This window comes from Lepisma saccharinum, chromosome 10, assembly GCF_977018435.1.
Source record: "Lepisma saccharinum chromosome 10, izLepSacc3.1, whole genome shotgun sequence".
In the NCBI taxonomy this organism is placed as follows: domain Eukaryota; kingdom Metazoa; phylum Arthropoda; class Insecta; order Zygentoma; family Lepismatidae; genus Lepisma; species Lepisma saccharinum.
The window spans coordinates 27,929,309-27,956,640 of record NC_139238.1 but is presented as its reverse complement, the minus strand read 5'-3'; the positions used below and the strand labels follow the sequence as shown (position 1 = coordinate 27,956,640).

General features: G+C 38.0%; 2 protein-coding genes across 2 annotated transcripts in view; one reads left to right on the top strand and one right to left on the bottom strand.

Moving 5' to 3' along the window:
* The window catches only part of LOC145994038 (circadian clock-controlled protein daywake-like), a 155,932-nt gene that overhangs the window by 60,629 nt on the left and 67,971 nt on the right, over window positions 1-27,332 (bottom strand). The window lies entirely within an intron of this gene.
* LOC145993836 (protein takeout-like) lies at window positions 860-14,757 on the top strand. The gene is made up of 6 exons (XM_083129672.1): window positions 860-1,013; window positions 3,816-3,908; window positions 5,382-5,529; window positions 6,089-6,222; window positions 9,510-9,662; window positions 11,695-14,757. Exons 1-6 carry the CDS (start codon window positions 947-949, stop codon window positions 11,847-11,849), a joined length of 750 nt encoding a protein of 249 aa, XP_082985798.1. The 5' UTR covers window positions 860-946; the 3' UTR covers window positions 11,850-14,757.

The window sequence follows — 27,332 nt, the reverse complement described above, 5'->3', positions numbered from 1 at the left end:
TGGGAAAGAACGAATCAGCGATCAGTCGAATTCTCTTCGACTAAGATCGAGCATTTTCGTCTCACAAGCGTAGATAAAGTAGCAGAGGGGTCACAAGGCACCGAAAGTTTTTGGCGGGACGAAACAAATGAACGTGAGATACAACGTATGTTGCTAAACGTACTGGTAAACGGGAGAGTGAGTACACAAAGCACGGAAATTTAGTATACAAAACACCCAAACACTGTATAAGCGAGCTACAAAACAACTAACAAAAACAGACGTACACTTGGCAACGTTGTAACGGGAGAGCGATGTTAGCCCTACAACTTTAATATCGCAACTGAAGTTGGTGACACCCATCGAGGCACACGCCCCCGACGATGATTGGTGGACATATGGAGCCATGCAGATCAGCCGCCACTTGGGCTCAGTAGAGAGAGAGAGAGAGAGAGAGAGGGAGGAGAGAGAGAGAGAGAGAGAGAGAGAGAGAGAGAGAGAGAGAGAGAGAGAGAGAGAGAGAGAGAGAGAGAGAGAGAGAGAGAGAGACAAGGGAAGCAACGAAACAGAGTGGGAAAAGTCACATGACCTTGACTAGTACGTGCTTTAATACATTCGAGCATTTACTTCGACGAAAACGGATTTCAATTGCCCGTGCGAATAAGTCTCACAGTTGTGTTAACCGTTGCGTAAAAATTTCATCGCTCAGGTATTTTTTTATACACCTTGTCTCATTATAAAACTCCCAAACCTAGCGCACAAAAGCTATGCTTAGGGGGGGAAGGAGGAAAAATTGTGATCCACACTTGCCCAAAAGCTGCAATTTCTGCAGGATGTTCAAGGTGATCAACGGAGATAATTACTCGCTTGGTCCTGTACACGTGATTCTTACGTGAACTAAACGGCAGTAATGAAACAATGCATGTCATATTAGAACAGTGTGGTAGGTTGATCTTCAGTCAGCAAGATGCATTTTTACGGAACGCTCGCTCTGATTCTTCTCTTTGGCCTACAGGCCTTAGGACTGCCATTACGTAAGTTTAATATACACAGCCAGGGCTGTAGTCGAAGGTATGAAGAAGAAAAGGAGGGAACCGTCGTAAGATGCCGCCTTACCCCGCATACATTCGAGGATATGCGCTCATGTTTTTCTTCTCCCGGAACTACAACTTCATGTCTTGAATGTTTTGACCTTCTCAACAACATCTGTCCAATTCTTTACTTCCATGTCTTTCAAATCTTTAATTATTTCATCTTCCTATCGTTGGTTTGTCCTGTCTAAGGCTCGTGTTCGCAGTGTTTCCATCTATATATTTAATTTTACTAATCCTTCATCAGACATTCTATTTATGTGCCCTACCCATCTTAGTCTTTGTGATTTTATGAAATTTACGATGTTCTCATTCCTGGTTAATTTGTTGAGTTCTTCGTTAGTTCGTATTCTCCAATTACCATCAAGTTCTTTCAGAGGTCCATAAATTGATAAGATTTTCCTTTCAAATATTAAGAGTTTCTGCTTACAGGAGTTTTTGAGGGTCCAAGTTTCGCATGCATATGCGATTACGGATCTTATTATGCTATGATAAAGTCTCAGTTTAGCAGATTATGTATTTTCCACATGACTTTATTTGGTTCAAAGAATACATAGATACATTCCTGCAAGTTGCAATGTAATTCACAGGATCTGGTACCGGGATGGTTCGGTGATCCAGAACAAGACCGGTTTACAAAGTTTGTTAATATGATACTACATGTTTTGTGGTCTTTTTCTTGGGTATGTAGTGTGTGCTTCAGTACATCTGTTTGGCTGAGATAGTGTTAGGAGTTGAGCGGGTAGATGTGACGTTATGTGTGCGTGTTCTCATGCTGTATTGTTGTTTGGTGAATTTATGTGTGTGTAGTTTTGTTTATTTGTAAGTGTGTGAAGGGAGATTGAAGGTAATGAAGGCAGGGGAAGTTAATCAAAAAAGGGAATTAAGAGTTTGGATTGTGGCTTAAGTATGAAGTGTGATAATAATGTCATATAAAAGGGTACAGACTGTGTGGTTGACTTGAGGTAGAGGGAAGGGCATATTGCGAGAGCATCAATATCAATTGCGAGTATCTCATCATCAATTTCATCATATTATCAGTCACTCATCGTGGAGATTTGCCAAAAGTGGCAGAAAATTGACATGCAATGGCCTAATTAAAGCAATTAATCCATTAAATTTATATATTTTGCAAAGAAAGAAAACAGAAACGGGAAACTTTTCTTCTTCTCTCCGCAAAACAAACTTTTTAAATTTTCCTTGCACATTTTTGTAATATTTTCCTTCTTTTTCACGTGGAGATATGTTTGAGAATTGAAATTACGTAATTCAAGGCTAGTTCTGTCTGCTTGGAGACGAATTGTTCACACGCATTTTCCTCAACCTTACAATTTACCTTATATAACTATGTTTCAAGTTAGCATTGTTACCAATGGTAATGCTATGGTAATGTGAAAACTGTGAACAAGTGCTCGCAATATTTACATTTCCGAACTTCAGCTTTTCTGTGAAAGTTTGCATTAAGGATATTCCCATACAATATACCATTAGCATACAGTCTATTACCCATTGTCTAATTGCATCATATTTCAGCACCATTGTTCGAGATTTTATTTTTAAGTCTGTAAAGTTGATTAAGATTCTCCTTTGCACGGATCGTGTCAGTGAATATTGAAATATGATAGAGCGGCGAAAAGCTGAAAGTAGACTGTCTTTTTTCAAAGGCAATTTTTCCTGGCAGGCAAGAGATGGCGCAGTTTCTTGTTGTTTGATATTCATCCTTTCTACTGTAATACTGTATTTATAAGTGTGTAGGGTATACTTTTTATAACCAGAATTGAAGAAAAATGTAGGGCATGACTTAAATTCGAGATAACTAAAATTCATACTCGATTTTAGAACAATTTATTCGTAATTAACGCTACATACTTTGTAAACGTTACCATTATAATAAGTAATAAGTGCATCTAATTGTGCACTAGGAACCTTGTATAACTCGCTAGTGAACAAAAACCTATTATTTTCCAACAAAACTTTATTTTTTTATTTTTTACCTGTAAGGCACTGTATACGTACGTACAAGTAAATACCGAATTTCTTAGGCTTCAGTTGCTGTCTCAATGTTGCGAGGTGGAAAAACGACGAATTTACGCGATTGTAAGATTTAAAACACTGATAAAATGTTCTAAAACCTAAGAAATAAACTTTTGATGTAGAGCTCTTGAGCACATTTGCACTATTTTCTGTTTATCACCGAGAATTTTATTGTGCATGCCCTCATACAGAGTTTTGGTTCTTTTGCGAGCTTATTTTTGCTTCACGGAGATCCAATTAGCTTCACGCGGGAAACCGCTTCAGTCGTTTTAGCGACATTTATATACTCTTTTGTCTTAAGTCCACTTCGATGCACATATATGGCTAATTGGGACTGGACCTACAGTTCAAAGTGGAACCACTATGTGCCTCTACCGGGTGAATATCTTTAGAAAATACTATCAAGATTAGGGTTGCTAACTGTAAGCCCAGTCCTGATTAGCATAACTGAACTTAAAGTGAACTTAATAAGAAAACTTTTAAAAATGAACATAATTTTCGTTTAATATCTCTCTGCCAGTGAGGATATCGACCAATCTCTCCAAAAATTGATGTGTTTTTAACATTGCAATATAAGATAATTCATTCACGTGTAAATACGAAGAATTCGGCGAACTGAAATTTGATACAATACATGGCTAATTTTTCTGTTCAACGTTAATTGAATATCATGTAATTTTCAAAATTATTTTTGTTGTCTATTTTTTGCAGCAAAATATGTCACCCCGTGTTTTGCGAATGACCCGGAGTTTCACGAATGCATCAAGAAATCCGGGAAGGCTACCCTCAGGAATCTTATAGGTGGTAAGTTCTGATTTTGATTTAACATCCCGGAAATACCATATTCCTTGTTGCGTTATAATTCGTATAGTGTTTTGATTTTTCTTGTGGACTAGATCATTACCCTTGCTAGAAAATTTTAGAATTGGACATTTCTATATTCGTTGTTATTTATTTCCTACCAACTTAATCTAGTTGCAATTTTAAGTAATGTGAATGCAGAAACGGCAACAGTTCAGTAGGATGCATAAGTATTACCACACATCACCCTGTTCGTGCACTCTGTTTTACCCAATGAGAGCTTCCAGAATTGAAAGAAATCTTCAAACAAGCTGTTGACAATCGCTACATAAAAATCCTTTGCTAAGAACACATAAAAGATAAAAAATTAATGAAAATAGTCATTGACATTTTGCCAAGCATTACTTGTGCATTCCACGCACTTTTTATGCGCATATTACCTCACTCTTGCAATTTCACCTTAAGCGATTCCCTAAAATTTCTATGAGGTAGTTTCTTAAGCTCCGAAAGTGTCTAGATAGAGACTTTGTAATATTGTCACAATTTAGAGTGTCCCCAGCATAGGAAATTACAGTTTTCGTCCACTAATTTGCAATGGCTATAATTGTCGCTCAAACCTAATTCCAGGTAAACTCCCAAAAACAAAATTCTGTTGCAAAACTCAAAATTGAATGCAGTTTATCATGTTCTAGAAATTGGTGACTTTTCCTCTTGGTGTTTCTAACCCTACTAAAGCACGTACTATATTTCAAATGTTTTATTGCGAAATTGTAAACACCAGTGCCTTTATTACAGACCTCCCCGATGGCGCAGTGGTAGCGTCGCCGCCTTGTAAACAAGGGGTCCCGGGTTCTATACCCGGTGGAAGCACATAGTGGCTCGGATCCCACTTTAAACTATAGGTCCAGTCCCGATTAGCCGTACAGTGCATAAAGTGCACTTAAAAAGCACCAACTCAATGAATCAATATAGCGCCTTAACATTTGATTTTGATTTGATTTGATCTTTGTTGTTCAGCGTTGCTTGTCTTCCACTTTTGGCTAATCGTGAAGATGAGGATGACTGATGATATGAAGAAATTGATGAAAGGATATTCACAAAGAACACTGATGTCCAGGTCAGGATTCGTACCCGGAACCCCTGGGGTCGTAGCGCGCTGTGCTAATCACTCCGTCACGGAGGCAAGCTAGTAGTGCCTTAACAACCCCATGATTTTCGTTTCCTAACCTTCACTTGAAAATTTACAAAAAATATTGCGGTTTTCTAAAGTCCGTTGGCTTAGTTTTATCCATATTAAAGGATATCTCGATTCACGATCTCCCCATCAATGGTCACAGGTTCGAGTCCTGTCAAAATATATAAAGAAAAAAATATCACTTGCTAAGATCGACTGCAATACTTTCCACATTTCGTTGTGTGTCTGTGCCGTATATATCATAAGTACTACTAAAAAAATTCATAACACTTTCGTTGCAGGTGATCCAGAGTATAATATACCAGCTATCGATCCTTTACATATCGATAATCTGGTAATCGATCAAGGTATCGGCGCAGTCGCAATAAAATTGAACTTCAAGGATTTCGATATGGTTGGACTGTCGGACACTCACATCCTTGTGGACAAGTAAGTCTTCTGTTTCCGTATACACAGAAAATAAAATGAATTACATTTTATTCATGCATTTCAAATGTGTCAATTCATACAACTGTTTCTTGTTTCGTTATTTTGATTGCATTTGTAATGCATCAGCTGAGAAGCACTCATCCAGAGATTCACACAGGAATGTTTCATTGTACTTGAGTTAAATTTAATTCATTTTCTTATATTCATGCATTTTCCTATGAGTCTTAATATTATTCTTATTAATCCTCAACAATGATTTCTTTCTCGCTAGTTTCTGTAAATTCTCTCGTACAAATCCCTTCTTTTTTTATTTTCTTGTTGTCAATTCTCACTAATTGAATTCTTGGATTTCTAATTTTCTTGCTTATGCAAATTCTCTGAACGATTTCTTCCTTACTGTTTCATTGGTGTAAATTCTGTGAATGCTTTCATTTTGAATTGTTTCTTGCTGTAAATTCTCACAAATTTCACGGTTGACGTATTATTTACTTATTACTATACACTCTTAGTCTTGCCGTTGTAAATTCTCAAGAAATTATTTTTTTGTTTAAATTTCCAGGACGGACTTGAAGGCGAGAAAGATTGAGGTGGATTTTGTGGTTCCTATTTTGAAAATCCTTGGTCCTTACATAATCAATGGAAAGATCCTTCTGCTTCCTATAGTGGGAGAAGGCCAAAGCAACATAACATGCAGTAAGTACATAGCCACATGAATATGTCTAAAAGCACGGTCATGAAATTAGGCGGGTGGCAGAAGTTCGCGCTGTTGCCACGTCGGAGCACAACCCCGTGTGTTCCGAGGTTTAAGAAAATGAAAGATCTCGTTGTAGAGTTGGTCTTTGTAATCCATGTGATACAAACTGACGGTATTTGCTCGAAAGGCCAGGGATGACACAAAAGTGCCCCGGAGAGGTCGGTCTGACGCTGGAACTAGGCAACGTTGCCACACAGTACGCGGGAACCAGCTACTTTTGTCCCGATCTCGCTTTGCTTTTCTATATGTGGCACCAGCGCAATTCTGCCCAGACTACTATTTTCATGTTCGTGCGTTTATCAGAAATTCAAACCTATCTTGAGAAACTGTTTATATTTTATTACAATCACTACTGTAATTGCTTTTTTATGTTAAAACTACTTTCATTACAAGTTATTACATATTTCATATAGACTATTGAAGCTAAGGTTGTTTATACAAGTTAAAACCTGAAGAAACCAGCATCTTGTGCTGTGAACGTTGTAACGAACCTGAGAGTTTAAGGTTTTATATTTGTAAGAAGTTAAGATTTTTAAAATGTTTGTTACTTCAAATAATGTGCAAGTTGTCACAGACAATTATAGTTAGATTGATACAGTTATAGTTGGAACTTGTATATATGTTTATAAATACGTCACAATCTGTTCGTGTTGACGTCACTTTCTCATCTCAGCGGAGGAAGTGGACCCACCTGAATGTTTCTCACCTGACGACAGACTGAGTTTGCAAAACAGGTGAAGGTGAAGGATAAATAAGAACTTGGAAACTGAGAGAATTCAAGTAAAGATTTTGGGGTTTCGAGTTTTCTTCTTGCCGATAAGTTGAAAGTAAGCAATTAATTATGTACTTTGACTTTCGCTATAAGTTAGGGAATTGCCCAACGTTAATTATGAATGTTCTAGTGTCTTACTGGTAAGTGATTATGAAATATACGCGATTATAAAACTGCGTTTTAACTTTGAAAACAGTGTTGTTTCTTTTCTACCCAGCAAGCCCTGATGATTTGCAAATATTCTCATGTTCCCGACTAAAGGAGTAGCGGACTAACTTTGTGACGACTGGTGTACAACCGGGGTGGACGTTGCAACGTCTATAATTAATAATATGTGTACTGCCTTAAATTATGATCACGATGTAATTTCAAGTCGACTGTTCTAGGAAATCGCGAATGCGAAGCTATCTTCTGTGTGTTGCTGCTGGCGGGTCCTCAGTCACGTGGGTAATAGGGTAACGAAACAGCCAAGTCTGCCTTTGCAGATGTCGACGTTCTCGTCCATTTTCTGTCAGCCATGTGCCTGGAGATTGTGTTTCGTTGCTCCATTATTGACACGTGGAAGAGAGTGGGATGATGTAACTGGGAACAAGTTTCACGCTATCAAGCCCGCTACTGGTACATGGCGTTTCTTGCCTCATCCCTCCCGTCGAGAAGAATTAATTTCAACTAAGCTTCGTATTGGGCACAGCCGTCTCACACATGGTCATTTGCTGCTAGGGCTGGAACTTCAATTGTGTCGTGTATCTAATGTTATTTTAAGTGTTTGGCATATTTTTCCAAAATGTGCTGATTTTTCCTTCCTCAGACAAACTTTTAAACTTCCCAAATCTTTACTATCCATTTTGGGAGATGATAACACTGTTTTAACAAAGTTTTTTTTTAGCTTTTTGAGAAGAGCGGACCTCATACTGTTTCGGAGGATTTTTTAAGGCTCTCCTTACCTTTTTAATGTGTTGTATATGCCCTGTGCAGGTGTCTTTATGACCTTGTAATTTAAAGATTTTATAAGGGGCTTTTAACACCCCTTAGGTAAGGGTTTTAGATAAGAGAATTTTACCTTGTATGCTTTGAAAAGTGGAAAATTGTCATATGTGTCGACGACCCCAAAATTTTAATTAATCAATTAATTAAATTAATCTAGACATTCATACATTCGATTAACCTGGAAATTTTATGTAAGAAAATGCATTAAAAGTTTTGATACATTTATTACACTAAAATCTCGTTAATCCGGACTAATGGGGGGATAAGTTGACCAGTTGAACGAAAGTCTGGATTAGCTTAAATAACCTAAAAGAACAGTAGAAAGTGAATTAAAACTCCGTTTATAGCAACAAAACACGTTTATTATGGTGTTTTTAAAGGACATAGGCCTAAATACACTAAACAGTACAGTACAAAGTCTGCGGGAAACATAATTTCATCAGTGGTTGACTGCCTTTTCTTTGAGAAGTTCTCATGTTGACTTCTAGCGTAATTTAGAACCTTGCATTCTGCTTTTCTTTTGCCTTTTGCCTGTCCGGATTAAGCGAACTCCGGCTTATTGGGGTCCGGAATAACGACGTTTTACTGTATCATCATAACTCAGTATGTTTTTTCTTATTATCATAGCAAAGACATTATTGCCAAATTTACAAGCATACAACTTATTATAGGGTCATTTCATGCCAACTCACCAGATGGTCCCCGCCTCACCATCTCAGATTTTGATGAAATTTGGTACAGGAGATGGTCTGAGGCCTAAATGAAATTATTCAAAATTTTAGCTCAGTATCTCCTATAGTTTGCCCAAAATGCCCCAACCTTGGGACACCTCACTGGAGACACGGGGCTGACAACGTTACCAGAAGGCATGTTTAGCTGCCTCCTGTGAAGCCATAAATGGTCTGAGAGGTCCAAAAATGACATCTCTTATACAACGTTTGTGTAGATTTCAAAAATAAAGTCAAGTTGACTCCAAGCTCCGTAGTTTTCTTGCAAATGTTGGCTAAAAATAGGAAAAAATTCACGTTGACATCTGGCTAAACAAACTTCACTGCCTTACAGCCTGGAAAATAACGAGTCTACAGTTGCTGTATTTTGCAGTTTGATTTAGAGTTACATAGAGAGTACTAAATTAAAAGCACGAGTTTCTCAATTTATTAATGTCCAACTTATTAAGGTGGAAAGATTGACCGGAAACTGAAAAAACACAAAAACCGCCATGTTTGAAGCTCTGGATGAACATGATGGCAGTTAAATATTGTCCTTTAATGAGCAGAAAGTCATCATGGTGAACCCACCCCCCATTTTCTAAAAAATATAACACCTTGAAGCACACCTTAACAAAACATGCACATTTGAAGTTTAAACAGATATGAATGATACTTTTTGAATTTACAAGTAAAACATCAAAAAAATAATTTGTGGTGCAAATAACAGTCACAATCTTGAGTTTTCTTTTCCTTTCAGTCAACGTTAATGCAACCATGACGTTAATGTATGACCTTATAACAAGGAAGGATGGTTTGGAGTATGTGAAAATAAAACGATTATCCTTCAAGTTAAACCCCGAAAAGCTTTACATCGAGCTGGAAAATCTTTTCAACGGAGATAAAACACTTGGTAAGTATAATGATATTGAAATTAGTAGAGGAAAGTCACCAAACTGACATAGGGCTCCTAAACCGACACACGACTATTTCACAGCCATGAAGTCCTGACACACTACGGTAACAGGGTAAATCTTTAGGCTTCCAAGATAATGTGCGACCAGTGAAACGAGCGCTTTTGCAGGGAGAGATTTTTTTTTGGGGTGATTTCAATACTTTTGTTTGTCTGTGCATAACACTATATTATTCATACCGGAAGGATGAGTGAAGGTTTACAGTTCTATCAGGTCATTGTAGATAGAATAACGATTCCGAACATGTATTTCTTTCAGTTGTGAAGATGTGTGTTTGTAAATTTTTGAGGTTATTGTTATTGATGACGTCGTTCCCTAAACCGACATACGTTAATAATTGCGTGAGATGAAGATATCCTAGATGTTGAATGTATTTTGGTGAAGGACTTTATTCTGAACATGCATAGTGGTGAAGAGTGGATAATGTGTATCATGTGCAATCTTTGGGCTCTGTTCAATGTGCAGGTGCAGAACATGACCTATACGTCAGTGTTTTCTGTAAATTACTTGCCATTGAGGGCTAAATAGTCCAAAGAAATTGCATTTTGTTCATGATGATTAAAGGAAATGCTTTATTCTCTAATGGAAACCATTTACATATATTTGTTTGTGTTGCTTTGTAATTTAATTCCTTACTTAAACAGGTATGTCGGTTTAGGAACCCATTTTCTCAGATGGTAAAATTGTACCTTTTTGAGAAAACTATTTTTTGGAACAAAATGTTGTTGTAATATACATTGTTACACAGCTTATAATTGTGCATGGAGTTGATGTACATAATGATGTATTCCACGTCGGAAAATTCCTTCCCTACTCCGAGTTAAGAGTAAAAAACAAAATGGTATGTCGGTTTTGGTGACTTTCCTCTACTATTAATAATAAAGCAAGTTTCTAATAAGTAAAGCATTATAATTATCGTAGCCAGTAGTGCCAGAAAAGCGACAAGGAAATTCTAAATGTAATCAAATCAAATGAAAGCTTACCGTTGCTTTGTCACATGAACATTTATCTATTTTCACATATATCACATCTGCTCTCTGTAGTGCATGTTCATCCAGTGTAAGTTTACAATGGAAAGTTCACACGCACACAGGCACGTAGCCAGGGGGAGGGCTAAGGGGGCTGAAGCCCCACCAGAAATCCCACAAATATCTAATATAAATAATATATAGAGATAGTTAATTTTACTTCCTTAGCAGGATTAAACATTAGATCGAAAAAGGTTTAGTGTATATTAGAGCAACCAGGTTATATTTTAATATTCTACAACTTAATCCAAAGAATATATGGACCCACAGCTCTCAAAACGTATAGTTTTCTTTGTGAGAGGTCACACAATATACACTTCATGAGTAAAATTTGGCCCAAAACTTTTAAAGACTTTTTCTTAACTGATTGTGTAAAAGTTAATAACAAAGTTCAGTGACTATACATTTCAGTACACATTGTGTAAAAGTTAATAACAAAGTACAGTGACTATAAATTTCAGTACACTAACTGTACAAAATATAAGAAAAGCAATGGACAACACTTGTGTTGAATATTAACTCCGTTTATATAATAATAATAATAATAATAATAACAATAATAACAACGATAAATTTGGACTGAAATTGGTTTAACTTATAATAGTTATTATTGCAAAATGACATTTATAACCATGGTAATAATTATTATTATCATCGTTATTTCTACTAATCAAGTTTTATCAGTTGCCTGTCCCCCCTACAAATATTTCTGCCGACTCCTGTACTGATAAGGGATGAGCCCCCCCGAAATAAAATCTTGGCTGCCTACACGCAGAACTTTAAAACAATACAACAAAGCATGCTTTGTGCTTGCAAAAAGTCCCCAAATTTGGAATTTATCAAGGTAAAAAACGCAAGTAAGGCAAAGTAACGAATTACCGTTACAATTACTTGTGTGCGTGTGTATGCTATTGAGTAATTATTCTTTGTTTGCTTTTTTCAGGAAGACACATGAATGGGTTCATGAACGAGAACTGGCAACTGATTTTCGACGACGTGCGCCCTGCAATTGAAGACGTGTTCAGTCGACTGGCAGAATATATATTTACCCAGATTTTTAAAAATGTTCCTTACCACGTTGCATTCCCTACGAAATGATCGCTTTGGGTACCAATACCTTTCTCAAGAAAAGTTGTGTTGTCGCAAAGTCATCCCATAAATAAAATTTCTCTTGCAATTGTATAGGGTTATCCATATTTGCCTCTGTTCTTGTAACATTTTCCTTCCTCCAGGAGATGTGCGAAATTGATTTTGAAAAGTGCACTCAGATTTGGAGGGGGAGACTTGATACCTAGGTTGCACACGTCGTTAATGTTTCCCAATCTTCTTTTCTTTCTTTTTTTAAGTGTGTGACTCACGTGCTTGGATCTAAACTTAGCATGAGCAATGGACTCCGTTAGTGTGCATAACACTATATTATTCATACTGGAAGGATGAGTGAAGGTTTACAGTTCTATCAGGTCATTGTAGATAAAGTAATGATTCCTCACTGAGTCAGGCCCGTAGCCAGGCAGGAGCCAGGCAGGAGCCAGGAAGGGCTCAACCCCCCCTCCCTGGCACTGCCGCCAGCCCCCTTGACATTAGATAAAACTATTTTGTATTCTAATTTGTTTGTAGTGAAGAGTGCAAATGTAGACAGCAAATATTATTTGTCTCAAGTTAATAAAAGATAAATTCACAGAACATGAAGCGCAGCTATTATACCTATAAAGTTTGGGAATCCCAGTTCTAGACTTTAGAATTTTTTTTCCAGAGGGGAGCTTATTTATCTGTAACTTCACAACCCCTGTCGAAGCCTCTCGTTTGACAGAAATCTGTGACTTTGACGTAATCATCCACATTCCTTCAACATCTGCGTCAAATGTCAGTAGATCACAAGTTTTGGGAACCAAGGTGAGTGTTATTGCGTCTGCTGGGGGTGGAATGTACGGTAGGAACTATGATTGAAGTGAATATTGTTCATTTTAATTTGTATGAAATAAATAATTGTCATCAAAAGTAGTATGGAGTCTGCACTAAGGGATTGTGTCACGACCAGTCAATTAACTCTTCTAGAAGATATACAAATCCTAGTATCTTCAATATCTCTAAATTTTATATTTTACATTAACTTAATGACCCCGACACACATAATTTACCTTTATTTAATACTGTCAAACTTTAGAAAAATGAACTTTGCTTATAAGCCCCCTTGATAACCTGTGAGTCAGCCCTGGAGACCAATTCTGGCTGCGGACCTGGACTGAGTCTAAACAAATAAAAACGTGCTTTTCTCGCCATTCAAATACATTGACTTTCGCGTTGCAAAGGGTAACTTTAAGAATCGTGACAGCAGTTACAAGACAAAAATGTGATGTGCATCGTTCATCAATGTAAAGATGAGATTTCGGATAATACGTCTATATATGAGATGAGAATGTAAAGAATAAATGGAGTTGGAAAATGAGTACAGCGAATGTCCAAAAGGAATCCAATCCGGAATCGCAGGCAATGTGCGCCGCCGGTTTAATCGCCTGAAGCTGCTGGTTTCCCATCATCCATAGCGGCAGCGTGACTAACTTGAGATCGGGTGAGCTTCGGCCCGGCTTCGGCTTTGCTCGGAACTGGAATATCCAACTTTTGTATGAAAATGCATGATTTTCTTACTCCGGCTATTCTTTACCTTATTCTCTGTAAGATATGTGTGATATATAGTCGTATTCTCCGAAATCTCATCTGTACATCGATGTCACAATAATTAATACTACCCCTTCCGATGAAAAATCCCATTGATTTGAATAGGGAGAAAACACGTTTGCCCGTTGTTTAGACTCGGTTCCAGCTCGTCGTCTGCTTGTGACGTCACCACTAATGGACTCCATCAAGGGATTGTTAGGATCCTGTAGGATTTAACTAAAAACAAGCTGGGCAACAGCCCATTAAGTGTGTGAATTAAATTTTCGTATTAGCGATTGGGTCGTAGGGAATCTGCCCTCTCTTTGGATCAGACAAATGCACATTAATTATTGGAAGTATTATATTTGAGGAGAACGACAAAATAATTTTAAAACTTCATAATAAATCATGCATTTTCTCACACTAATGTAACGTAATATGATCATTCTCTGTGTGCTCTATCGACGGTTTATTTCTCATTTCTCATAACTATTTGTTATTATTGGCGAGGAAAGAGTAATACTTGATAATTTAAACAAACACACCGCTGTTAAGCGTTTCATTTCGTCATTCGTACATCAAATTTATTCGCAAGAAGATGAACTGATCCTGGTAATTCATATACAAGAATACAACAATTATTATTTTAGTTCAGATGTTGGTTGTGTAAAGAAACTAAGTTTTTCTAGAACACATAACGGCTAAAACACGCAATGGACTGTAAATGCTCTGTTGTATAATAAAGTGCATTGGTCTATCCTCAAAAACAGAGTGGACTTTCTATCAAATAAGCTTTTCCTTTTACAACAACTCCTCTTCTCTTCCAAGCAAAATATCTTCAACTCAGCAGTGTTGCGAACTCTTGCTATATTGTTTCCACCAGATGCAAGAAAGTTATACCATATGAGGTTTATATGGATCTCCTGTATTAACATATTAAGAAGAAAGCTTTAACAGAGTTTTTCTTTTAGTTTTCATAGTGTTTAACCATATAGCTTTTCATAATGTAAGTTCTTAGTTGTTTTTGTTTTTCAAAATTAAAAGAGTACAAGCATTCGTCTATATACTAGCAAGAAAGGTGTGTTTAATCAACCAGCCTTTGCATCTCGTAGTCCTATACTTTGGTAACATTTTTATTGTTTAAAAGTACCCATATAGTGAACCACAAAGCCACCAATTTCTAAATTTTAAGGGTCGATAGTTCCATTGTTATGTGTTGAAAACTTAAACATGAGTTTTATAAACATTTTGGGAAATGAAAAATTGAACAACTACAGAACTGTGATTAGTGTAAATTAATTTAGGCTATTGTTTGATAACAGTGACAATAAAGTGATAATACATTTTATATGTCCAAAGAAATCAAACAGCATTTCATTTTTAGAACCTGAAAAACACCCTTTTTAACAGAAGTTTTCGATATTTTTAAGTCATAAACTTTTCTCCTGCGCGAAAATTGAAGAGAATATTTTATTCTACTGTACCTCTTGTCTAGTCTTACGGCGGGCGGCCTACATGCTGCCAAGGGAAGTGGGGAGCGGAGAATACGCCGCAGACCAACCAGACAACAGCGGTGGCGACGAGAGTTACGACGTCGCAAGAGGAAGTGCTGCGCGCAGCTTGTTCTACAGGCTGCTGTGTTTCTTATCGTGCTGGATTGGTCGCTTCCCAGCTCCCCACTTCCCTTGCCAGCATCTATGGCACTCGAAGTAATACTGGGCAAGAGCTATACATACTTTGCCTAACCCTATATACAGTAAAACTTCGTTAATTCGGACCCCGATAAGCCGGAGTTCGCTTAATACGGACAGCAAAAAAAAAAAAAAAGAAAAAAAAACAACAGAATGCAAGGATTTAAATGTGACTAGAAGTCAACAACAGAACTTGCAAAAAAAAAAAAAAAAAAAAAAAAAAAAGGCAGTCAACCACTGATGAAATTCTGTTTCCCGCAGACTTTGCACTGACTGTATAGAGTATTTAGGCCTATGCTCTTTAAATTCACCATAATGAACGTGTTTTGTTGCTATAAACGGAGTTTTAACTCACTTCCTACTGTTCTTTTAGGTTATTTCAGTTAATCCGGACTTTCGTTAAACCGGTCAACGTATCCCCCTCATTAGTCCGGATTAACGAGTTTTTACTGTAGTTTGGCGGATACATTTGAAACAACAATACGTTTTGTTTATTTAGTCATTTATTCCCTTGTTGTTGACTTCACTTTGTCCCGAGAATCTCTAGAGAAAGCTAACGAAAGCAAGTCTCTGCACAACTGCAGCTATCAGTCGTTTGCATTAACGCGCATTGCTTTTCTCCCCTTTTCTACCGTTATGCGTGGGCTTGCTTCACACATTACCGAGTCAGAGTGTAGGCTGCAGAACATGCACTGCACATGCATGGTTTTATAGATACTCTGTCCCGGACGAAAGCAATTCTCTGCGCAAGTAGTGACTCGACCAATGAACACGTGCGAGGGAACGTGATTGCGTGGAGGAGGAAAGCGACTGCAGCTCCCAGCTGCTTCTATCAGCGTGTACTGCTTCGTTTCGCTCACCTTTTTCCAATCCTTCTACGCGACCTTGCTCCAGAGACTCCCTGGATAGAGTACAGAAGGAGAATTGAACCTTGCAACTCCGTCGTTGTGCATTGCACTGTTTCTGTAGGTTATCATCACTTTTAGTATATTTTCCAAAAGAAAAATTCTACTACTAGCAACTTTGAATTTGTTGATCCTGATTGCATTATACAGTGCCGAAACCAGGGCTTTACTAACGAAACGTTACTAAAAAATCAATTTGTTCGTCTGTATGTCCTCTACTCGCTGTGATAGTTTGTCGCTGTCGTACGACGACATCTGTATAAATAATTAGATGAAGAGAACCATCTATCAAAAGGAAAAAACAACAACTCCAGTGCAAGATCATGTTAATGAAGATATAGTAAGTCCCGCGACAGGTTAAGTTTTCAGCAAATTTTCACATATATAGACCCAAACGTGCGCGCAAAATATAGTTCCGCTGAGAATGGTTCCATTCCGACATGACTGTATACTTGCAACAAAACAGTTACTTAATTTGTAATCCATAGACAAAATAATACATACATTAGCACGTATGGGCTTGATTGGTTTTAATCACTGAGCAGATAAACTTGAAACCGCAGACTCGCCAACTGGGCAGTCGGTTGCGCGAAAGCAACACTGAAGCTCAAGAGCGAATCTTAGTATCCAGTACTCAAGTTCTTCTGGCACAATATGTGAGCTTGCCAGATGTCTTCACTGTAAAACGTTGTCTGAAGAAATGACTCTCTGAGACCGGCAATTTACTCTTCCATCCAACTAACGTAATCGTGACCATGACCATTTTAAAGCATTAACGACCACTAGACCACTAATTAATGTAATTTTTAATTAGGCATTTTTAACAATATGTTTGATTATAAACACATTGCAATGTATAATCATTACCATCTTTATGCACGATAAACGTTTCACAATTAAATGAGAAATGGTTGTGTCAGGTTTTTTTTTGACATTATCTGGCCAGACTGTTAAATTTTAACGACAGACTGTTGTAAACGTTACGGCTACTACTAATAGCGTTGCTTACAAGTGATCACTCATTCTCAATGTCTTCAGCCAAAGGTTTCGACAGACTCATCACAGATCCATACCCTGTACATGTTCATTTTCTTACTGTGGGGGGGGGGGGGGTGGCGGTGGGAGCGATATCCCCCTTTAACAGTTACCTTAACAACACAACAGGAACAAAAAAACAAAACAAAAGAAACAAAAGAAACAAAAGAAAAAAACAAGTGAAATTCTATCCTAAGAAAAAGTGTTTAAAATGTGGAATACTACAGGAAATGAACAAAAAAGGGCTTATAACATAGAATACTAGTAAAAATCCGCTAAAGCAACTAGGAGGTATCCCGTTTCGGAATATCTACAAGACTATATCTAAAGAATTTACGGAGAAGATTGGGGGGGGAGGGGTTTGAACCCCTGAAATTTTCGGAATCAATTCAATTATACCATCGACACTGGAGAAACCGCCCATTTCTTTGCCGTAGTAGGTGTTGGCAACGTTGAGGCGATATCATGGTGGGCAAAGATTGGCGTGCAAGCAGGACAAGAGCGAGAGGTGTTTCAGAGGTAGCACCCCAAAACATTTGCTGTCCATAACGAGAAACTTAACAAATTGTTCCTCCAACTGGGTTGAAAAAAATGTTTTTTTCACCGCTGCCGCAATATCGCTGCCTCTGGCGTCTGGTTTCATGCAACTAAATTAACTAAAGTTGTTCTGGAGATGTTATAAAATTCTTGTCGCCCATTTTTTTTTATTTCTTACGTCTTGCAGTAATAACATTTTGCTCTTCCCATATTTTTGTTTCTTATTCATCTGTATAGAGATAACGAAAATAATGGCAAGGCTCTCTATACATGGAATACATTCTATTCCATATTGCAACCCCCTTTGGTATTCCATATTATTAACCTGGCCATCTTTGTTTTCATATCCGCAATCGTCGAACCTAATCAACGACAGAAGCATTGAAATCTCACAATACCTACACTACAAAACTCTACCTTATATCCAAACAACCCTCATTAAGTTTATGTTACGTTAGGAAAAGAGACAGCATCAAAAACAACTCACTTCCGATAAATCTACCAACTGCAAATTAGACAAAAGAATGCATCTGTTCCATACACGTTTCACAACAGACTGAATTGCTATGCATAACTAGTGTAACGACCTCCTTGTTAGCCAAATTGCACTCGTATATTGGTAAATATCTTATTCGTATACTTTTAAGTTAATAATTTGCATTATAGTATTTATACTTAATTGTTTTCATAACTCATGTATATATTTATGTTTTATGTTTTGGCAGCGTTTTCATTAAATCCAAGATGGCTAGGATTATCTATAACTTTAACACACATGTTGTTGTTTAAGCGCATATTAAATATATTTCTTCTTAATATCAATTTTTGTTCAACAGTAGACAAGATCAAAGTATTTTAATCTTCGTTATAAATTCATATACTAAATCTTTCTTTTTTCATTTTATGTGCAAGGGCAAATATGAATTGCTTTATAAAGTCAGTTTCGTTATTTGTTGTCCTAGTTTAATATTGTAACATGTAAGCATATAATTCACTATCTCACTTTCAATAATATATCGTTTTCCTATTGGCTGTTAATTTTGGGAGTGGGGGAACCACGCTACGTGTTTTTGACGATGTAAAAACTTCCACGTTGGCATTTTTAATTGTTGCCAACCTGAACTTTAGCTTACTATCGCTAATTAACATTGATATGTTATATAAATTATCAGTTCTTCTTGTGATATTTTTATGTTATGAGTTGCTAGCATTGTAAAAAGAACAATCTGTTATGCTGCGCCTCGCGCTTGGGGAAGCAGTTGAGGTCTTATCTACGGTAGAGGAGGCAGTGCGCGGTTTCTGTCGTGACAAAATTTTACTAATCACTGCTCTCGAGCGAACAGGACTCAACATATGATTTATTTGAACTGTGCGAATAAGTATTTAACTCGCGTGAGTCGGTATTTAAGTGTTTTGAACATTTTAAACTTAAGAATACTTGCTTTTAGTTTTATTTACGATGACTCGTCACATGTCGATGGTTACCTTCCAGGGAATGTGTGGATCGTCTTAACACTAGAAGCGCCAGGATTTTTTACTACTTAGAAGCGCCACCTCCGGTCAAAATGACCGGTATTTAAAATTTGACTATTTCTCAAAATGAATATTGCCAATAATCATCTTATTACTAATAAAACAAAATATTTTTGAAAAAAATACAAAATATCATGAAACCCAGCGATTTTTATTTTCCATGCACTAACTACAACAATAAATATTCATTTTCTTCAAGGAAATAAGTTTCCGTCATGAAATTTCACATATTACATTTTTTGCATTTCAGTACCTTTTCTACACCAGAAACACATTTTCGACAAACATATTTGTTGCACATTGAACAAATGTCACCTGTTTTGTTTTCATTGCACAATGCCACCTGGCATTGGTGCCTCTTTCTGGAAACAGAGCCACTTACATTCCGTGCATGTGATATTGATGTTGACAATATTTTATTGGGCTTTGCATTCAAATGTCTTTCTCTCAGTTCCTCAGCTAATTCTATCAAAAAGTTATGTCTCGTAACGTTCCTCCCCATGACTGCCTTGTAAACTACCCATGCATTTATTGCTGCCAGATCTAAGATATTGTAAAACACATGTACCGGCCATCTACGTGAAGAACCACGGACTGAATATTTGCGTGCCATTTGATCAACATCAACACCGCATTTAGTTTTGTTGTAATACTTGAATGGTTCTGGGAGTTTCTTCTGGCTTTGCAAATCTACTTCTACATCTGAATGCACGGAGCTTAGGAGTAGAACATTTTTGTTTGGTTTAGATTGGTATGCACACAATGTAATGTCCCCCTTTTTCAGCAAACATGTTTCATACACTTGTGTTCTAATGTTCACAATTTCATTAGGAATCTCCTTTCTATTTTTCTTCATAGTGCCAATTAGGCTTGTCTTCTTCTCCTTTAGCTTCTCAGCGAGTTTTAGCGATGTGAAATAATTGTCAGTATTTACATTTCTACCTGCATTTAGATAAGGTGAAGTAATTCTCAATACAACATTTTCATGTACAGTAACATTATCATTCCTTGATTCATCTTTCCCAAGGTATGGAAAGGCATTGCACATGTATTTGGAATGTACGTCCACTAGCATCCAAAATTTTATACCAAATTTTTCTGGTTTGTTTGGCATGTACTGTGTAAATCTACACCTCGCTTTCGAAGGAAACCATTGTTTGTCAACTGTCAGATTTACCCCTGGAGTGTCCCCTGAGGACACATTGTCTAGAAAACATGCTTACAAACTGCAGTGTTCAAACGAAACTGAGTCTTCACTTTCTCCTTCTTATCAGCTTCGACAATACGCCAAACATATATGGGCGAGTCCAAAAGAGGAAGGAAGAATAGGAGTGGAAACTGTAAGTGCAACGTTCCAATCGAGAAGTGGTTTTCCATTGAAATACATTAGCTGTCAAAATGACCGGCAACGGCGCTTCTAGGTAGAAACACAAATATTTCCATTATTATTATTTTTTTGTAAATAACGCATAGCAGTAATAATGTACTGCAAATTTTAGGAAAAGTCACAAAATTTCAACGCACGAAGAAAAAGGTTTCTGTACAAAGCAGAAACTTCAATTTGAAAAACGCTCAAAATGACCGGCTTGGCGCTTCTAGTGTTAATCCCGATCCCTCAGTGAGAACTCTTGCGTCCAACTGACCAGCCGGAGCAAGAAGCAGAGTGTTCGTGGCTCCGTGTCCAGGAGTTACGAGTGGTGGCACGTTCCACTAGGCTATATAAATTGGTAATTATTTACCGCTCCCATCACTAGGTTACAGCGCCATACAGAAGAGATATTCTGCTATTCCCTGTTACAAACCTATTCCATATTTAGGTACTTTCCTCCATACATATTATGGAATTCATATTACCTTCCCCCCGGGTTCGAATCCCGGCCTGGCCATGGGTGTTCTTTGTGTGTCCCTTCATCAATTTCATCATCATCACTCGTTCTCATCTTCGCGATTAGCCAAAAGTGGCAGAAATGCGAAGTAAAATAAACCAAATCAATCAATATTAGCTTCCTCTCGACGTGGAGATGCGGTAGCAGAGTATATGATGGTGTTTTGTTGCCTTCATCTTTTTTGTGCCATGTGCTTCTTGTTTTTACTTTTTAATATGTTAATTATGTTTATTTGTCGTGTCTTGTGGATTCGATTGTTCTGACAGAACAATCCTCCTGCACAAGATCTTTACACAAATTAAGTTCTCTTTTTATGGTAATTCTTTTTTCTTTCATACTTTCGAATTTTATATTTTCCCTGATTATCCTAACGATAAACTCCCATCAAATCGTTCTTCCGACTTGCTTTTTACATTTCTGATACCAAGCTCAGCAGATTTATTGTTGACGTCTTGAGAAACAACACATATTAAGTACTAGAGAAGAACATTACTCAACTCCACTTTCACATGAAATTGAGGAATATGAGTCACATGTTGTTACAAATCTCTTCCTACGTAAGTGACGCTAGTTTCTTAACTGCTTAATCTGCGGTTTGTCTGTCGATTGCCAAGATATCCGACTCTTTAATTTTTTTAAAGGAAGTAAATCCCAGAAGATTCTGTCCAATGTATTTTGTAAATATTTCAATATTAACTATCATTAACTGCAATAAAACGCGCCATTTAATGTCGACAGTGTAATAGTCAGAGACAAAGTAAAAATAAAGTTGAGTGCTGCAGGAAGAGCATTTCGCTCGAGCGCCAAATAGTTCGCACGGTCGACGCTAGATAGCGTACCGAATCGAGAGCTTCTTCGGTCGAGCGAATAACGCTGGAACAGGCAAGACGAACGGTATACACTCGAAGGCTAGTAGTACGCGTATAGCCGTAATTTGTCTGTGGTAGTGGGTCCTCAAATATGGATCGTGAGATCAAAGACGCAGTGAAATTGAAACTTAAGTAAACATAGTTATTATCTCCATGCCAAATGTAGTTTAGTCTATCTTACCAATAGAGGTTTATGTGATCAGCATCACGCCCCTGACCGCCTTTACCCCCCAGGGTTTCCCCCAGGTACTACTCATGTCATTCGACGATGGGTGGGCGCTGGGGCCGCTTCCAACGTTAGAAAAGTTCCTGGGTTTGAATCGGCCGGGGATCGAACCCGGGACCTTTAGCATGGTAGTCCGACGCGTTACTGACTGAGCTACCGCGGCTCATCTTATAAGAAATATCTTATATATTTGCTTTTGTGAGATAAAATACAGGATGATTAGAATTAAAGTTTCCCCTGCTCAGAGTCCTCTGCAGTCCGTTCGAAGTAACTTATTGCAGTGAAACTTGTTATAGAGGCTATGTAGACCATGGGAAAGCCATTGCCGACGTGAAAAAAACTTAAAATGTTCGCTACCAGGTGGAAATGTGGCGCTGAAACAGCCAATGCATTCCGATTACGTTACTGTATGGTGTTGATTCCCGGTGATTTAGTTGTGAACCCCTTTTGCGTTCAGGAGCTGACACCGCAAGGTCCTGTCATGCTTTCCTTTACAAGTGGACGTTACAATCAACAACTTGCACAGTATGTGTGTGGCTCCTGCTAGCACAAACGATGATGTTTAGAAAACCGTATCATCGTGCAAGATGGAGCACCCCCCTTTTTGGTCGACAGGTGACCATTTCCTGTGTGCGAACTTTGGCGTTTAACGTGTCATCTCTAGAGGGTTTGCACCCCGTTTTCCGGACTTGAACCAACTTGATTTTTGGCGGGCTGTAGGGATTCCTGAAAGATCGTGTTTTTCATGAACGTGTACGGACTCTGTCAAAGCTAGAAGCCAGAATAACACCGCATGTCGCTGCCATTCGCCGGAAAATGCTTATTACGACCACACTGTCTTACTCTTTCAAATGGTCATTTACGCTGACAATGTTAAACAATGCTGTACAGACATCAATTCGTAGCGTTCCTCTGAACGCGGGGATCTTAAATAGGGGTGTACTATTAGTACTAGTTGATGGTAGAGACAGCCCTGAACGGGCAGGTACAAATATCTAACTATTCATAAAAATAGACTCATGATTCGTTTCTAGACTGAATTGAGCAATGCAAATGGCAGAATGGGTGTAGACTAGCTTACCCTGTTCGGTTTAGAAATAAGACCAGTAGCTCCTGCTTCTCAGATGATTCCAGATTCAAAGACCTCGTGTCGCTCTCATGCGCACGTATATAAACCCTCGCTTGGCCTCTCGTCACCTCTTGCCAAAGGCCAGTGTTCTTACCATTTCCTGTAGAAAGCTTATCCTACACATTTCTGAGCAAAAGCTGACAAGGTCTGCCAGGGTCAATATTTCTTAATCGAACAGGGCATGCTACGACACTCCCTCTTGCGAAACAATTTCCAAAATTGAAATTGTAATAATTAAAAGTTTAAATTGAACCTTCTGCCATTCACCAAAATTTAAAAGGTTTTGTTTATTACATGAACAAAAAGGATACATAAAATAAAATAATAATAAAAAAATGTCGGAGACCCTTCACCGAAAATTAAATGGAACAGAATTAAGCTCAAGCTTGAATGCTGAAAGAGAGTCTTTGTTTTCATTAGCCACACGCTGGAAGAGTCTTTCGTAATCAACAATGCTGACGGTTGGTCAACATGCGATATAAAGTGTTGTTCGGAGGTCCGTGGAGTCAGCGGAAAGTTCAACACACTGCATCGTAACGCGATACATGCGAATGTCTTCAGAACAAGTGCTATCTAAGCACCGAACTTAATCCGTGAGAAACCTTAAGGCCGCATGCTCGCAATCTTCCGCCTCATCAGGATGACAGTTCGAGGCGAGAGCAAAAGGACCATGGTAAACACCAAGCTCCACTGGACTGCGCACAACCACACGAAGATTAAAAAAAAAATATTTGAAGATGATGTTTTCACTGACGTTCGTAGCACACTATGACCTGAGAAATCAAAAGGCAGGGCAATCCAAATACACTCAAACCCCGGAGTCCTGGGGTACGAAGCACTGTTCCGGGACATACACGGTCCTTGACCGATCACAATTGCACTGGGGGACCGGATTCGAATCCCGGTGTGGAAAGTTCTGGAATACTGTTCAGTACAGGTCAGATGAAAAGACGTTGGCCGTGGGGCGGGCGAACACAGGGTAGTCCATGGGAAGCCACTCCAAGTAGCGTTTCCAAGCCCCAAAATATGCGTTGTCCAATGGCGAACACTGGGGGGGAGGGAATGTTAGGATAGGCCCCCGAAAGTTCACAGCAGACGCCAGTGCATATTTCCGGCACACAGCGAATGGCGACACGAATGCGAAAACGGAAGGTGTACCGTGCTGCGAACACTCCAAGAAGGGGAACAGTAAATATGGCCACTGGTAGGATGAAACTGTTCACAGGTGGCTGGCAGGTTGCTGATCCATAGGGGTGGGTCTCAACACATTTGGGTCGTTGACTGTACCCGGAAAGTTCCAATATGTGGTGAAATACACTGCCTGGCCTTACAGAGCAAAAGGGAACGATGTACATGAAAGATGTTCATGCTTCTTCTTAAGGGGGGTTAGAGACGTGGGGGGGGGGGGAGGTTGCTCTGTAAGATGACATTTCTTCTTATGTTTCTGACGCTCTTCTGATCCTGGGATGTTACTTGGAATAGGGTTTTCGGTGCTGCTACGTGACATACACCGCTGAAGCCCAAAGGAGGCTGGTGAGCTCCAAAGCCTTCAGGAATGCCTTCTTCTTGCGGCCTCAAAAAAAAATCGCTGGGCGACTTTCGAAATTCCTTGAACTCGTGGAATTCCCGAACAGGGGAGGAAATAGGTTGGACATGGGAAAAACTACATTGCTCTCAGTCATTCAATATTGAAAATATATAAAAAATGTGTGAAGTAATCGTCTTTTATAGGCAAGTGAAAATCATGAGTAAAAATAAGTAAAAATAAACTGCCCAATAAGTGATATAAAGTATAAAAACAAAGTTTGAATGAAGGCTAAAGAAAATAAAAGGCGGAAAATGTCATTTGACGCCTTAACACTGGAACACCATTAAAATGAAAATCTGACTTCATCAAAAGTAATATATGTATATATTGACTAAATTATATATATATATAGCCCCTGGCTTCTCCCAAATATAAAATAATGTGCAATATGAAACTAAAGTTATGACATGGCACTATAAAATAAACGAAAATATGTAGGATTAAATATTGATAAATATATAAAAGTAATATGTAGATGGTATCAAATATATCCCCTGGTATCAGAAAATTAACCCGACGAAATCCATTAATATCATGTCAGAAGTGTCAAAGCATTGTAAAAATGAGAAACTGACGAAAAAAAATAATTAACCCAAAATTTGGTAACATCACAACCGTTAAAACGGACCTAGCCACAAGTAAATTCGGGATCACTAAGATATAATAAAAGAGTAAATGACATGGCTCCAATGACGTTAAGATCATTAATTACGAAAGATACATAAAAATGGATGAATAAATCAAGGCGACATAGTGACGCACTGTTAACGCTCACTAGTCGAGGTTGGTTTGCGCTTGCATACGCCTGACGTATAGCATAAATAAACAGTTAAAATGAAGTTCCAAATTAGTAATAGGATAACAGTAACGATTTCCTCACCCCTACAAATAACCTGGGAATCACGTTCCTTTCGTATGATATTACTTCAACTAAAGTCTATGACGTGTGGGAGATTAAAATATAAGCACAATTACTCGCTATTACCTACTTTTGAAGATTAACATGAAATTAATCTGTAAGAAGTAATTAAATTTCATTCGGGAAACTTTTGAAAATTCTGAAGGAACGAGAAAAACGCATAAATAAGCGCCCTTGAAGAGACTCTTATTCTCACCTCGTTGGGAGGCTAGGAATTTCAGTGTCGACGCCAGCTGAGTGTAAAGTTCATCTACAACAAATTCCGCATCCATCCCGACACTAGACGAAAAAAAAGGTGTCATCAAATTCTCTCTCTTGGAGACTGAAATAGGATACGTTTCTTCCGCTAACGCGAAACTGGAAATTTACGCACGGAAATCTGGCGACTTACATGGAAGGAAAATCCTGGACTTGAGTCTTGCGACTGCACATATCCTGAGTTCGAAGGAACAAAAGGAAAACAACGAATGAATCGTGCTTTCGGTGCAGAGATTAAACTTGCGTGTTTAAACCTATCGTAAGCTGACGGAATGTAAACGTGATTATACCTAAGGGGATGGCTTGATTGATTATACTATTCGCAATACTTCATCGTTATTTAATGAAAAAAACGACAACCAGTTTTGCCTTAATTTAAACAACCTTTTTAACTTTTATCGCTATTTAGTGATTTAGTGATTTGCGATGCGTTTAAACAACCACACGAAATCTGTTGAATAATGCTGAAGAGTGTTTATTTAAACATTAAGGAATGCCGTAACTTGAAATATAAATATCATAATATAAATACACATGAAATTTAAGGTATTTAAAATTCAAAGCTAGAAAACGCAAAAGGAGGAATATTAAGCTATCCTTTAATAAATAGCTGAAGGAGACAATAAATATATGGATAATAACAAAACAAATCTCGTTAATATGTGAAATACTCCACGCCTTGAATACCGCTTACGTCTCGTTCTACTTTTCATTACAAGTTGGCTTACGCCTAACTATGGTGTTTTAACAAACTAACAGTCATGCAGACTAAGTCATTCTTATGTCATTGCGCTACAATGACAGTGTCATTCCTCTTGCAACGGGTACCTCTGTGTACACAATTAATTCGTAGGGGAAGACATAACCTTAAAACTAATGGAAGGGAGCGTCACACTTACTACCTTTAGTAGCGGACATCATTGCCCCTCTATTCCTTAAAATATATATATAAACACTTGCGCACTCTTTTATATTTCACTACCGGTATTTCTGCGCGTACAACTAAAAACACCTATTATTAATCCTTAGCTAGAACATTGAATCAACGAGCGGGTTATACTCTAACCGAATGGTAGCGTCACTCTTACTACTTACGCCAGCGTATAGTAGCGGACATATAATTGCTCCTCTATTCCTAGAAATATAATTAGCGTTTCGTTTTTTCACATATTAACTTTACTTTAGTAAAAAAATATTCCTTAAACAAGGTAAAAATAAAAATGCTCTGCGACTGACTCGTGTATTCTCTCGACTATCTCCTTATCAATTTGCACTACAATTATTAGTACCAAGGCTCCCATCTTCGGGGCGAGGAGATTTCAGTCATTTTAAATTACGAGTGAGTCGACC

What these genes read in the sequence shown, in the direction of transcription:
- LOC145993836 (XM_083129672.1), top strand. Translation starts at nt 947, where the DNA reads ATGCATTTTTACGGAACGCTCGCTCTGATTCTTCTCTTTGGCCTACAG. An exon ending in ACTCACATCCTTGTGGACAA is followed by an intron (nt 5,530 to 6,088) that starts GTAAGTCTTCTG and finishes TTAAATTTCCAG; the next exon opens with GACGGACTTGAAGGCGAGAA. An exon ending in CAACGGAGATAAAACACTTG is followed by an intron (nt 9,663 to 11,694) that starts GTAAGTATAATG and finishes TGCTTTTTTCAG; the next exon opens with GAAGACACATGAATGGGTTC.